General features: G+C 46.0%; 1 protein-coding gene across 7 annotated transcripts in view; it reads left to right on the forward strand.

Annotated features, from left to right (window-relative positions):
* Positions 1-14,962, forward strand: part of cpeb3 (cytoplasmic polyadenylation element binding protein 3) — a 33,021-nt gene that overhangs the window by 7,891 nt on the left and 10,168 nt on the right. For 4 of the 7 annotated variants that reach the window (XM_076169264.1, XM_076169263.1, XM_076169262.1 and 1 more), the window contains 5 exons: positions 2,539-2,692; positions 9,218-9,274; positions 11,638-11,661; positions 12,775-12,942; positions 14,235-14,324. In XM_076169264.1, coding sequence (XP_076025379.1) covers positions 2,539-2,692; positions 9,218-9,274; positions 11,638-11,661; positions 12,775-12,942; positions 14,235-14,324 — 493 coding nt within the window. The remainder of the gene's footprint in view (positions 1-2,538; positions 2,693-9,217; positions 9,275-11,637; positions 11,662-12,774; positions 12,943-14,234; positions 14,325-14,962) is intronic. The other 3 variants (XM_076169266.1, XM_076169265.1, XM_076169267.1) reach the window with 3 other exon arrangements.

Consider the following 14,962-nt stretch of genomic DNA (forward strand, 5'->3'; position numbering starts at 1 on the left):
CAACCCAACGTGTCAGTGTGAGGCTTAAGAAACAAAGTCACATGTGTGTATCGGGAGACACCCTAATTTGAAATGACGTTGGTCGTGATTATTGTGCGCTCCATTGTGATTCTTATCCCGTCAGATCAGATAAGGGTGCGGGTGTTGGAAGACTGACAGGCGAGTCCCACAGTCAAATGTTGTCTTGATGGACATGCAAACCGGCATGAGTTTCATTAAGTTTGAGGGTGCAACCATTTGCATCCTTTCATTTGCAACCATATAGGTTTCCCAGCACAGGAAAGCTATCTGTTTGACAGTCAGTTGCCCCTTCATGTCCACTCAATGGTGTTCATGCATTGGACTTTTCATAGATGAGTCATGTTCATTTTTGCATTCATTTTAAGCCAATAAGCCAATATCAAATGTGTTGTATAAAATTTAGCTCTGTTGGGAAACACGTACAGATTCCTAAATCTGATCAATACGTTAGTTAGGACAGAACGAAACACCCAAATACCACAGGGACCAGAGGACGTATGTCCACTGGCAAATATGTCAACTGGCAACGTCGTAAAATGTTACAAGAACAGGTTTATGAATTTATGGAGGGCGTGAGTAATGGTTCTATACAGGGTGACCTACCTACCTCAGTAACAGACCTAGATTCATTTTGCCATGTAAATATCATAGTTGGAGTAAACCACCTCTGCTCTCATTTCCTCAATAGGAACGTCACCTCGTGTATTCAATTAAGAAGAAAGTATTCAGTCATATTTCACTGTAGTTTCTCAGTCTTCTTCTAGTTATGAGCTCCACCATAGAAATGCTTTCTGGTGTGAGGCTCATGAGGAAAGATACGTTTCAGTATGAGATAATGTCAGTCTGCATTCCACCCACTGCATACGTATGTGATGCATTAAAGCAACAACCAGTCTATATTATCTCCTCTAGTCATTTGACTACAGTGAGCTTTCCGCTCCCCTGCCCCCCACCCCTCAGTGGGCTCATCCACATGTGTCAGAGTAGAGGGGAGGAAACGAAAAGCTCAGCGTTTTAAGTGTTTACCATTTGTACCAAGTGGACAGATTTTTATCTACGTGGCGCTGTCAGGTCCAGAGTAGGGGGCAATAACACTTTTGAAGGCTCAGCCGAATGGGCAACAATGGCTTTGGTGTGCAAACAATGTGGCTCCGGAATCGGGCAACAGCCACAGGGCACAGCAGCCAAGGCTCCAGGCTGCAGCTCTAACTAGACTCGCTCCCAGGGTTTACCTTTGGCACACATGTTGTCCTCGCAAATTCTTTCTGCCAGACTGGGGGTTTCAAACATTTCATCAACTGTGAGGAGTTTAACCCTGTAGCTTTTTGAAGTGATATTGACTGTACAGACCTGGATTCACTGCGTCCAGCCTGCCGAGTAAGATCAGGAAATTGGTTTGGAGAGGTTCTGTACATCATTCAGCTAAACAAATATAATAAAATGACCCTCTTTGTTTATTACAGCAGCCAGTGTGGGATCACTTGGTCCATCCCTGCCGTATCACCCAACTTTATCTCCTATTTGTTTGACACGTCCCCTTCAGCATGGGGACACACAGAGAGCCCCGTAGATCGCATTAAAGGGACATTTTAAATGGTTTGCTGGTCTCAGAAGTTCCTCCTCTAACAGACACACACAGACATTTGGCAAAATGAATGATACACAACATGTGCGGTTTCCCAAGTTGTGACACAGAGAAAGATCCTCCAGAGAGTCAGCAAACAGCAAATTGGCAAAAGAGAAGTACTGCTGATTCAACGATTGCTCATTTGCCCTGTGGGGGACCATCCTGGAATGGAATCTTTGATCTTTCATAGATTCTATTTGCTTGACAGTTCTAAATTGCATAAATCAATATAATCCTTTGACAGACAGGAGAGGAACCTGTCTTAAAGTTTCAGTATATCTGTTTGACATGAAAAGACTTGGAACCCTCAAACTAAGATGCATATCACATTTTCGGTGTCAGATTAATTAATCAAATGCCCCAAACTGACACCTTCCTTCATTCTAGCTTTCTCTCAACTCTCAAGTCTCAGCTCCACTTTATATTAGCGTAGATAAACCAAGAATGTGTTCTAGCCTGTTTCGCTGTTTTAACAAAAACTGGAAGCTGTTAGTACACGCACACGTATGGCAATGTTCTGCCTCTGAGCAAGGTAATTGACCAGAATTGCAACAGCAAAGTTAAATGTGTAAAATCAAGTCACCAGTTATTGGAAGCTGGTAAAGGTTCATGTAGTGAATGACTTTTTCAAACTAGTCGCCTTGGTTTTTAGGACAGACTACATTTACATGTTGTTGTGGAATTCCTGGCCTCCTAACAGAATGTGGGTGTTTTGGTTTTTACTTGTGTGTTATTTGTGGTGCGTATGATATGTGTGTGTGCTGGAGTCAGTTGCTACATATGCCCCTGCACCTATAAATGCAGCATCTATAATAGGATAGAAAAATATGTGCTCCTTTTGTTTATGATGCTTCTAACCCTTCATCTCTTCCTGTTTTGCTGTGTTGCAGGACCGGAATCGGCCCTTTGATGCATTTAGCTTGCACTCTTTGGAGAATTCCTTAATGGATATGATAAGGACTGACCATGACAAAGGTAAACCACACCCTGCCGGTGGCCCACCAATGACTATCGCTGATATTATATGGAGGAATCATTTTGCAGGTTAGGAATATTCATACATCCATGCTTATTTGGGTTGTTTTGGCTTCATGGGCATATCATTTCTCTGGATCATCATGTTCTGTCATTATTAACAATTGACCTTACCTGCAAAATCTTTTACATCATTTTACTTTGTGTATATGTGTGTGTGCGCTTGACCGTACGTGCAACAACGTGCACCGAAACTGGTCTGAGTTTCGCAAAACTGCGTCTCCTCTGCTGGTTACTGTCACATGTTCTGTATATGCTGTGAAAGTAAATACCGAGTGATGGATTACAGTTGTAGTTTACATTCCATTGTTTGGTTGGAGTGACGGGATGCTGTAATTTGCCTTAGTTGACATGATTTGTGATGCGGTTCCAAATCACCACAAACCATAATTTAAAGGTGGGTGGAGTATGTAGAAAACAATGTTGCGCTAATTTTATGGAAAAATGTCTTTACACCCCCTTTTTAAGCTTCTCCAGTTTCAGAATTCCAAAGCCAATATTTTTGTTACATATACGATCACGTGTGTCTATTGTAAAAAACTTTAGCAGCAGCCGACCAGATGGGGCCCCGGTCAGGTTGGATGCAGGGGTTTTATACTCCCCGTCCTCCCATCTTAACAATGGAAAGATTGGTGGGAGGGGCACACAATGAACAGAGCGTGTTGCTCGCTCATGCATGGAGTCTGTTTTCCCAATCTTGTGCTGAGGGAGCATTGTTCCTGCAAAATGGTCATCCTGACTTCACTGCAGAGGTGCTGGGGTCTCCCGCACGCCCGTCTTTTTGTGTTTGTTTATCAAGGCAAGACTGAGGGACAGACGGGGAACACGGGGGCACATTCCTTTCTCTCTCTTTCCTTGTTTACCTTTCGTCATCACCTACTGTCTATAAAGGGCTCCACGCCTCCGCCTGACCTCCAGCTTCTGCATTCACAGGAAATTAATTATGATAAAGCAAATCGGGATTTTTTATTCATGAAATCCTCCAATTTTTTTTCGAAAAAAGCTAGTCGTCTGCATTTGGGAAGGTTTTATCCCTGTGACCTCCATATGAGGAAGATTCAACGTCACAAAGATGACAATGCATGTAATACCCCATCAGGTCAACGCACCAATAATCACCATCATTAATCTTCAGTCATTTACTAAAGTGCTTGCAAAGTCAATTGTACAGGTGTGACCTGATTTTCAACAGCAGATTAACCTCTACACACCATTTGCATACAACATACTCAGCCTGAGATGTATGTATAGAATCTGCTTTAGGTCAGATGTTTGAAGGTGGACTAACTCTGGAGCCCAGGTTTGCTCATGTGCCTGATTGATCCACATTGTTCTCTTATCTCTCTCTTATATTTTTTGACTGGCTTCCCACTTTGAGGACAACACACCCATCAGACAAGAAGGCAAAACGAGTTATCCCAGGAGGCACATATTTTGCATTCCCAATCCCTCGATCCCATCACGCACACACACGTATGAACAGCTCAAATGTTTGTACGTCACCGTGTGTGTGTGTATTTTTCAGTTCTTTGATGCAGATCAGAAAGTGCGTGAGGTGACCGCACCCACTACTCCTCCCTTCCTCAAAGGGGGGAAAAAAGGGGCGAGGTCATCTCCACGCAACTTGTTTTTGTCTGAGCACTTGATAGAAGACGAGTCCAGCTTCAAAGGGAGCACATGTGGGTTGGGATGGAGTGTGTATATGTGTGTCTCTGTGTGAGACTGACATTCTCACCGTGGCCTCAGACTTGCTAAAAGCTTGTTACTCCTTTGGGGGTGCAACATACATTCAGAGCTGAGGGGGACGGGGCTGTGGGGATGTCCTGAACAAATAGGTCCTTTCTGCATCGCCACACACACACACTGGTCAGCGTGTAGTTCTGAACTGGGTCAGCTGAGCTCACACACGGGAGAGCTAGGCACCACCACCACGCCACATGATGTTCAGCCCCTCCGGCCCTGAAAACGGCCACCAGTTCGACCAGATCCATCCCGGGCGCCGCGAGCAGTGGTGTGACACACAGGCTCGCACATCCAAATTGTTCTGACATGTAAATCATCTGTGACATTCCATGCAAAGTACTTTCACCTCGCACACTCTCCCAGGATGTCACTCATCATTTGCCACATGTTCCCTGTGGCACTAACAACTCAACAGACATGACAGGGTTTCTTTAGCACACAGCCACTCCTCACACACATTTCTTAATGTTGTCACTAACCACTCAAGATAAGTCTTAATAATTCCCTCTAGTCCTCAAGGATTCTGTGTGAGGATCCTACCCCACCCTTGAGCTCTTCCCCCCCCCCCCCCCCCCCCCCCTGCTCTCTCTCATGAACAAACACACACATTCTCTCAGCTGGTGTGGCTCACATGATCTTACTCGTGTGTCAGTTAGAGATAGCATTGTGTTTTCGCACACGAGCAGGTTTTATAGGTATGAAGTCCATACTCGTGTCGCCTACGGTGTCTAGTAGCGATTGTGATGAAAAATTGTCGTTCCCCTGTCATGTGCAGGTTGACAGCTTGTATGAAGCACAATGCTGCTGTACCAGTTGTGAAGTCAGTAGTCTAGCTAGAGCAAATACTGCTGATGTTTGCCTTTGTTATGTTGACAAGAGCATTGGTCAGTGGATAAGAGCTGACAAATGAGAGGAAAACAAGAATTGCACACACAGTACAGGTCAGCTTCTTTAATCTGCTTCTTTAATCTGCACAAAATCTGCACAAAACCTGGTCAAGGCAGAAACCTGTTTACCTGATTTCTCCTTGGCAAAGGGAGTGATATATAAATATATATAGTATTGGGTGATTTAAAAAGTCACCGTGATCGCAAAATGTTGTGGTCTTTCGTCTGGTAACTCCTCTGCTTCATTATGAAAATGAATTTGCCATTTTCATGCACTTTCCATCTGAAGGTGTAGTAACATTTCAGCTTAAAGCTTTTCAATTTGTTTTACTATACGCTAAGGGTCATTAAATGTCTAACTGAAGGTTCAGCTGATGTCCTCAAAGACCACATTTGATTGGCAGTGGAGGTCTGGGTGCACTCTTGGTTGCGTTCAAGTTCAGAGAGAGGGTCACATCAGCTTAACCTGAGTTGAAAGGTCAATGTAAAAGGTATGGTGGCAAGGAAGTGTGTTTTGACCAAATGGAATTGACTTTTCAACCCTTGTAGTTGGCTGATCCTCACCTGCAGGATGCCCCTGTACTTTAAACAGTAATGACTGAGGAGAGATAAGATGGTGTGTTTTGTTGGCTGTGTTAAAGGTTAAGTCACACCTCGCCTCCAATTAAGTGCAGTGTAAGTGTGTTATGTTTTGTTATGGTGGAAAGCACATGACTCCTGGCCAGGCAGAAACATGTCTGGACTTGTTTTGTCTATTAAAGTCATGGATTATTCAGGTCACACGCCACTGCTAACTGTACAGCAGGCTTTACAGGAACCTGAGACGCCTTTATGATGTTATGGAAGGCATTACAGTTCACGCTATAGTTTCCTGATTATGACTTACCAAACATTCGCAACTCGTAACGTTTATGGGGCGTGGGTTTTTATTTCTTGCTTAATCCACCCTTACATTGTGTTCTATGCGTTCTTATGTATACATTTACACATACAGACTTGAATGCTTAAGGAACTTTGGCCCCACTGGAGTAACCAGCAAGAACCAGCTGGTCTGAAGGGGGGGAGGGAGAGGACCCTGTTAACAAACACTCAATTCTCTTACTTCTTTGCAAACTCTTTTTACTCATCTGCTGGCTAAACATTTCCAGTAGCCTCACTGGTCACTGCCATCTGTGACACACCAATTATTCGCTTTTTAGACTGTAGTAGAGTTGGAAATTGAAGGTTTTGGGTTGTCAACAAGAGAGCAGCCTGGGGGCACACTGCTGCTGAGGTGATTTTTGTCAGGAGGGCTAACATTTCCACACCTCACTGTTGGCACACCCACTCTCCTCTCATAACTTAGACTGGGGCTATTTCCTGCTGCAGTTATTGGGGGTTTAATGTTTGCTGTAATGCAGACCAGAGGGAGCTAATCGTGACAAAAGGCAGCTGAGAAGAGCTCCAGGTGGAACGCAGTATGTGAAGATCAACCGTATGGAATCCAAACAACTTTGGACTCTGAGGCACAAATGTTACCCTCAGTGGTTAATGTGTGTCCGCACAGACCAGAGCTGCCAAACCTAAGCGGTTGATGAGATCTCTGTTGTCCGGTCCACAGCACCTGCACCAGTCCAACAAAGTGGGCTTTAGTAGATGATAGAGGAGTGATAGAATTACTTTATTACTTGAAGTTATTCCGCTGATGTGGCTGTTATCAGACAGCTCGTCTTGTCTTGGCTTCTTGCCATCCCTTCACTCTGACTGCTCAGCTTAAACTTGTCTGAGGCTCCATACTTCCCTTCCAGAGCTTAGGAGCATACCGACGGAGGCACCAGGTCCTAAATTGAAGACCAGTACCCATGTCCAGAAAATCCCGCCCTTACTCTTTTTCTCATTTCCACCTCAGCGGTCACGACGAGGTCACTGTCCAGTCTGCAGATTGTCAGGCACATGAAGAAGAGATGCTGCTGAAGCGGATGGTGTGTCTCCCAAGGGGCCAAATTGCTGCCTAGTAATCATGCGGAGGTTGAGAATAGCCCACGCTGGTGTTGAGGAAATGTCACCAGAACAGCAGTGGCAGCAGTAGCACCTCAGGGCCCCTCAGGCCCTGCCACTCAACTCCTGTGGGAAGCAGATGGCACATGCCCAGAGCTATTTTAAGGCTTCATGAGGGCAACTGTCCCCTTGTGTCACTCAAAAGGACTAATTTAGATGGGAAGGCAAGCAGAGACCGCAGTGTTTGTTGTGGCTTTTGCCCTCCGACATGACACACCTTTGATTTTAGGCTGAATTCACATAGTGTTTTTGCACAACTAAACGCAATGATACTAGTAACTAGTAACTAGTAACATTTAAAATTGAAGCAAGTCACATAAATGAGACACCTATACCTAGAACACTTTTAGGGCAAGTAGAGGTGACCCAGATACTAATGTTCTAGGTGCTTTGAACAAATATTCAAATGTAAATATCACTGCTATTAATTAATTGTCCCCATGCCATGATTAGCGTAGCCAGTGTATGTTGAGCTGTTTGTTAAGATGAGTGCTAGAGTGCTGCACAGGGCTGGAAGTTTGGCCTGAATCTGACCCAGACTGGTTCATTTAGATCCAATATGTGAGATGAATCAAGCAGTGAACGGTGGGAGAACTTTCCTGAGAGCTGGAAACCCTCAGGACTCGAGATGGAGTGTTTACTGTTCTTTCCAAACATCATGCTCATTTCCTTACTATAATAAGCTGGAAACGGCAAAGAGAATGTGATGCTGGACTAACACACAAAAATGTGCGTGTGTGTGTATATATGTCCGCGTTTGTCACACTACATTTGCCCTGAGCCGCGGTGTTGCCCGGATTATGACTGACTGAAATGAGTGTGTAAATCCACATCTGTTGAGCTGAGTGGTGGTCACCACCAACTGCTGTCTGGTTTTAAACTGGTTCCAACTGTCGGCTCCACTCTTGTTTGCTTGTGAGCAGGACATCCCCCCCTCCAACATACTAGCTGTCTTCTGAGGCTGAATTTTGAAACTTCTGGTGTGTCATCTTGTTTGCGCCACACCACCTTACAACATTGCAGCCGTTCTGTCTTTCAAAGTCTCTTCGATGTATATAAGGATACAGCTGCAGTAAAACGATGGCCCCAAAACTTTTTCCCTAAAACCGCCCTCATTTTGTTGTGTCTGAATGGCTAGTGGTCTGTGAAATCTATCCCCTCAGAGAATGTTGGTTAAGCCTCTTCAAATGACTCAAGGTAGACTGTTTGCTTGCAGTGTGTTGGGTAAAACGCTGGTGTAGGCGTATTTTTTACACAGGGCCCTAATTTTAAGTGGTTAGGGATAAAGGGTGTGCCCCTGTGGCTACAACTGTAAATGATGTTGACAGTGAGTTAGCCAGGTAGGCTATTCCTGCCTCAGTTTAGCTGTGTTTGTCTGGTTTGTTGGCTCCGCGTGTAGGACGGCGGGGGACAGGAGTACCAGGAAGTGACTCCCACCACGCAGTCCTCCTGTCCCCAAGAAAGCACTCGCAAACAAGGCCCCGTCTAACATGAACACATTGTCACAGCGACAGAATGCACAGTCTGTTGAATTCCTAGCATTATAGCTGCCTTTGTTTGTACGTGTGCGCGTGTGCGTGTCTGTGTGTGTGTGTGCGCATATGAGATATGTGACAACAAAGGAATGTGTGTTTCCACCTCGTTTTTCACATCTGTTTTCTGTGGCTGTTTATTCTGCCATTGTAACACGTAGGGCAGACTTGCTGATTATTCATTTCATGTCTAGCATTCCATCATGGCTGGCATTTTCCCATTGCCTACAGTAGAATGGAGCATTAAAATAAAGATCTGTCAACAGGCTGGTTTTTATCAGTCGTGTCCATGTTTCCCCCCTTTTTTGTAAATCTTTTCTTGTTTTCTTCTACAGGACGCATGGGCCTCAACTTTCATCACCCTGGCGCTGACCACATAATGCCATTGAACAGTAAGTCACATTTCATTGTACTGCCATCTTATTAAAACGCAATCAGGTTTGGGAAGTTCAGTTGAAAGCGTCGTCTGTCTTTTGACATATTAAGAATGGGGAAGTAGTTATGGCGTGTTCTCATGAAAACACATGTCTGGTACACAAACACGAGCCACGGCGGGGCCATCCCAGTATAAACTGGGCACACCTGCCTCACCCTTCGCTAAGCCCCGGATTCTCTGCCAAGCCGTCCCTGACACCATAAACCCAGGACAGACCTCTTAGCACATGGGGAAATGCAGATGACCCATGAATAGCGCTTCTAAAAATACCCCAGCTTGTAAGACTAGATTTCCCTCGGTGTCCCACCAGCCAGTAGATGACAGGTCACAGGAGACAGGCCAAGAGAGACAAATCAGCCCTCTGTCCCTTTCGCCCAATGGGTGTCGTAAGCCTTAGTGGTCTTTGTTATTTGGATGAGATCATTTATTCTACTCGTTCGTTTTGGCCCTCGTCCTCTAGATGTCCGTTTCTAGAAACTATCTCTACTGTCTCATCTCAACAACAACGCACAAGTTCTTTGTCTTCATTTAGTTTTCAGCCACGCGTCTCCTTGGGGAAATCGTCTCGGGTCGACGTCGAAGCTGTTGTGTCACGGGATTACGCTCAGGCAAGCACAGATCTGCCCAGTCTGTCGGAATCGTCTCTCTCTCTCTCTCTCTCTCTCTCCCTCTCTCTCTCTCTCTCTCTCTCAGCTTGTGATGTGCGTCGAGATGAAGCGCTTTGGTTTCGACTTGAAAGGCGTTTTTTTACTCGGTGCTTCTCCTTCATTCCGTCCCAATTAGCATTGGTGCTTCCTGCTGTGAGAGCCGGATTGTATAGCACTTGAAGTCTTAACAAAAAAGAGGAGGAAGTCAGTAACCATAGGTCCACGATGTAGATTTATTGGTGGTGTTGTTCATTTGACAGCCTCTTAGAAGCACTTTAGGCCTCCTCTTGGCTGCTTGTGACTTTGAAGCTGAGAAAAGCAGCCGACAACAATCTGGTCATGCCCAGAGGAATCGCCTAGTTTCCTTTCAAATTATCTCTCACTCCTAGACAACACATGGTCTCAACATCCCTCTTTTCCTCTGTACTCTCCCCTCTCTCTCCTCTGGGTTGGTTCTCCCCCACTGAGGCGTCTGACAGTTTCCCTAACACACTACACTCCTCTATTTCTCCATTCTGCCCCGGTTGCTAGGTGGCTTTGTCTCTGCCCAGGCTCGGCGGCGAGAGGGCAGAGCTGCCGAGAGACGGGGCTGGCCAGGTTTTCAGATTGGAGAGGCAGAGCTTTTTAATGAAAACATAGCAAGAGAGAAGAGCCCCGGAGACAATAATCTTCCCCAGGGGAAGCCAGAGGGGCGCGTCGCACAATGAGACTCTCACAATTCCAAAGGCCCATATTGGTTTTTGAGGGCAAGGAGTCGGCTTTGTGTCTGATGAGAGGAGCAAGAGGATCTGTTTAGTTCTGTGCAACCCCCGCCCCCCCCTGCAGTTGGAATGGTGCCACGTTTCGGGCCACATTTTGCCTCGTCTGTGCTTTGCAATTCAGACACAGCAACATTTGAATCGAGCTTGTTCAGAGGGGAAATGCGGAGATTAAGGAAAACGCTCGCATAAAACATAATTTCCAGTTCGTGAAAGATTATTTTGAGACACACATAGAGCAGCTTATTAGCTCGTAAGTGATCAGAGGGTAATGTACCTTTCCCCTGCTGTGGATTGACATTCATTATGCTTTCCTCCCCCGTCCTCATCTGCATGTTATCGTCCCCTTGAGAGAGTTCCACTCCGTGTACCCTGTGGGAAGTTTCCACTCACACCTGACCTACCTTACCTGACACTCGCAGCTACTCTTTATATTTCACCGCGGCCATGATAATGACTAACCGGCTCTCCTTTCGTGCGGCGTGCACTCTTCTTTATGGCCTCATTTGCGAACATTCACAGCAGATTAGCACGAACACTGGCAGTTGCAGGTTCATTAAACTAAGATTACAATCGCCAGTTATGGGTGGTACATTACGCGGCGTTAAAATGCCACGGACGTTGCTGTTGGCTTGAGACTCACCCATCGCCCTCTCGCAGCATCTGCACACGTCCTGTCGCCCAGGCAGGTGCAGCAGGTTCACGGTGGGCCGACGCCAGGCTGTAATAATCGCCTTGCTCTCATTGCTGAAGCTTAGGCGTGGCCATCTGGGGTTTCACCTTAGAGATGTTCCTGGTTTCGTTTATTTTCCACAAAAACCCATGTCTGTGTATCTCTTCCCTACCCTCATCCCCTTCCCCCAACCCTGTGTGTTCTTGTGTCTCTCTCCTTCCCCCACCGTGCTGACAAGCAGCCCGGAGCTATGGCCGCAGAAGAGGTAACGTGTGGCGTTTTCTCTGGGGGGGTTCTGCTTGCCAATGCTGGCTGTCTCTCTCTCCGAGGCTGAGGGTCGGGGCGGGGGTCTTAACGTGGTGCCATTACCTGCTTCTCGTCTGTGCTGTGATTGAATGAAATCATTTTTAATTTGGGCATTTACATTTAATCAGAATTGGGCAAGGATCCACCAAATGAGTCTTGAGTTTCATTTTTGCTTGATGGTGAAAGGAAACAAGTCTGTTTGCCAACTTTCTTTTCTGCCTTTTCTGAGTCAGGGTTCTACCTCTCAATGTTGATGATTGATGAAAGGACATCTCTATGTTTATCGAATCATAATTTCCAGCTTCCTTTCTGGCTGGTCCCTGAAATTTGTATGTAAGGAAGAAACATGATCTATAACGTGTTGGACAGTATTTGACTGATTGAATACGGAGGTCACAAACACTAAACTTTGATGAGGTACGCTGACTCAGAAAGCGATTCATTACCCAAATGGCATCGATGAGTGCTGCCAACATGGCTCATCTGTGATTTGACGTGTCTTAACTCATTCTGTCTTTCTTCAGCAAGGAGGAAAGCCGACGTGTAACATTCATAATGTCGCGCCAATATTTGCCTCGACTTATTCCATTTAGTGTTAACGTGGTAAAACAGGGCCAAGTGTGAGTGTCTAACGGCCGGAATCAAACGGCTTTCACTCAAGGAATGAGTAAACACACACTCTGTCATGAGGTTCTGTTATTGGTATGATGAGGCCTTGGACGGGTCACCATTTTGATGACTCAACCTTAAACTTAAACTTAACCCTGCTAAAGAAAGAGAGAAGCAGAACGCTGCACTGAGACACTGGTGAGACGGTGACTCCGATCATGTCAGTCCCATAATTAGAGGAGGTGTATTTAGACCTCTGATTCATGTTCTGAATGTGCAACTAATATTTCTCTAGAAAATAGAGTCATAAAGAGGTCGAATAAGAGTCATAGTATAGTATTTTCTAGTACTTACTATGTCTAACTCTCTCTCTCTCTCTGTCTCTTTCTCTCTCCTTTACCTCTCCCTCTTCCTCCTGTCGCCCTTGCCCTCCCCGTTCGTCTCTCTCGTGCTCTCCTCCCAGGCCGCTCCTCTCTGTTCCCCTTTGAGGACGTTTTCCTCGATGACGGCCACGGTGACCCCTCCTTGACCCCGGGCCTGAATTCTCCCACCCGCTGTCAGAATGGCGAGAGGATGGAGCGCTACTCCAGGAAGGTCTTTGTCGGAGGCCTGCCCCCAGATATAGATGAAGGTAAATGAATTGTTTACACGTTGGGGGGAATGGAGCACCTGATGCCATATCTATTTTGAGTTCTAGACGCTCAGTACAGCCTTTGTCTCCCGCTACTACGTAATAATTGATTTTACTGAAGAATTTTGGCCTCATTTAATAGCATCAACAGTTTTTGAGGACATTCTGTTCATCCTGCACACATTCCTGTGGACACACTTGGCTCGTGACCGTGAACTGGAAGCAGGCAGAGGTCATTTAGTATTATTGTCGCTGCACCAGCAACTCCTACTGGTCAGTCACGACGCCTGCAGGGAGGAGGGCGTGATCTGGCAGGGGGATAGCGAGAGGCAGATGGTGACTCTGGTGGTGCCACAGCGGTAAAGATGGTCTGCACCTCCCATAGGTGGACAGTGCGGCCAAGCGTTTGGCCGCTTCAAATTGGGAGAGATGTATTGGAAGTCTGTCCATTTCCAATTGTGTTGTCAATTCGTGTAACAAAGCGATCCTGGCATACTGTAACAGCTTCCTCTATTGTTCTATTTGTTACTCCTGCTGCAGTCATTTCTGACCAGAGAATGGAGTGAATTGTCTTTTGTTGCTATTTATTCCACTTGAAAATTTGTCTGTGGCTAAACCAAACCGAGCCGAAGGACAAATGTGGAAGAAAATGTAACAACTCCTTCACTGATTTGGATCAGAGCAAGCAGACTATGGTTTGGGAAATGACCTTTTTGACCAGAGCCAGACGACCACAGATCTTTTTTTTTCTGACATACGTTGCAATTATTTCCGTCCTCCAGAGCAGCTCCGCCTCAGAGAAATGTCCGTGCCGATCTTTGGCTCATGCCTGGTGTTGCAATGTGCCTGGAGATGCGTTAAAGATCTGCCAGTCTTTTGCCACATCTGCCAGCAGATGTGGCAATTGTTTCCACAAAGCCCAAGGCGTGCCTAATGTTATTATGGAATGTTTACTTTCTTTGCGTGTCTGCCCCATTGAACAAGTGCATGTGCTGCCGAGTTGATGCACAATACGTGCCCTTATCTGGTCGAAATATTCATGACTTTCCACAGCGCGGTTGCTCTACTGAATACTGAATGTCCGGCCTGTGCTCCTGTTTAATGCCGTGACTGCTGCAGCGGGAGGAAGGCAGCAAAAAATAGAAACCGTGCCCGTCTCGGCGTTGAGCCTGGCTCAAGTTGACTGCACACATTACCTAACACGCGCATTACATTAATGAATTGTGGCGTTACAGCTTTATGAACAGTCATCCCATTCTGTTTTTTCTCCACCTCTCTTTCCATTTCTGCAGATGAAATCACCAACAGTTTCCGTCGCTACGGGCACCTGGTGGTGGATTGGCCCCATAAAGCCGAGAGCAAATCCTACTTCCCACCTAAAGGTAATAATAACGGCTTCTCAGAACATCGTCTGTTTTTCTATCGGCGCAGCTTCTCACGCAGTAAAAACCTACAACTATAAACATCACGTCTGGTGTGGAGTGTGTGATGGGTTATGTTACGCAGGATGGACGGCTCCTGCTGGGCACCACATCGAGGTGTCTGTTTATCTGAGTTACCCCTGTAGCTTTAGACGAGGACAACACACGCATTCACTCACACATATTTGTATCGAAGGCCGCCAAATGGTTTTGACTAAAGACGCTTTTTGAGTGCCCGAGGAGTGTGAAAGTCATTTAGGCAGGTGACGGTTGCCGCACCATCTCATTCCAGGCCTCTTCATCACTCCCGCTGGCTGCAGAGCTGCCGTGTGTCATATTAGGGAAGCTATTAAAGACGCTGGAAATAACTGACATTCCATAGACAGATGGTAATAGACTGCATCTGGAGGAGCCGCGAACAACTCTGCCAGTTTCTCCCCGACACTCATTTTCCTTTTTTTTTCTTTTTCATAGTTTGGGGAGGAATTTATTTTGAATAGGCCTGGCTGTCGTAATATCCAAAGCCGGTGAGGGGAAAAATGCAGCATCCTTTTAGGGGAATGAATGAGCTTGTGACAGCTAGAGGACGCCGCCATGTA

This window comes from Genypterus blacodes, unplaced genomic scaffold, assembly GCF_046128005.1.
Source record: "Genypterus blacodes isolate CSIRO-AG114 ecotype Tasmania unplaced genomic scaffold, CSIRO-AGI_Gbla_v1 ptg000195l_1, whole genome shotgun sequence".
In the NCBI taxonomy this organism is placed as follows: Eukaryota; Metazoa; Chordata; class Actinopteri; order Ophidiiformes; family Ophidiidae; genus Genypterus; species Genypterus blacodes.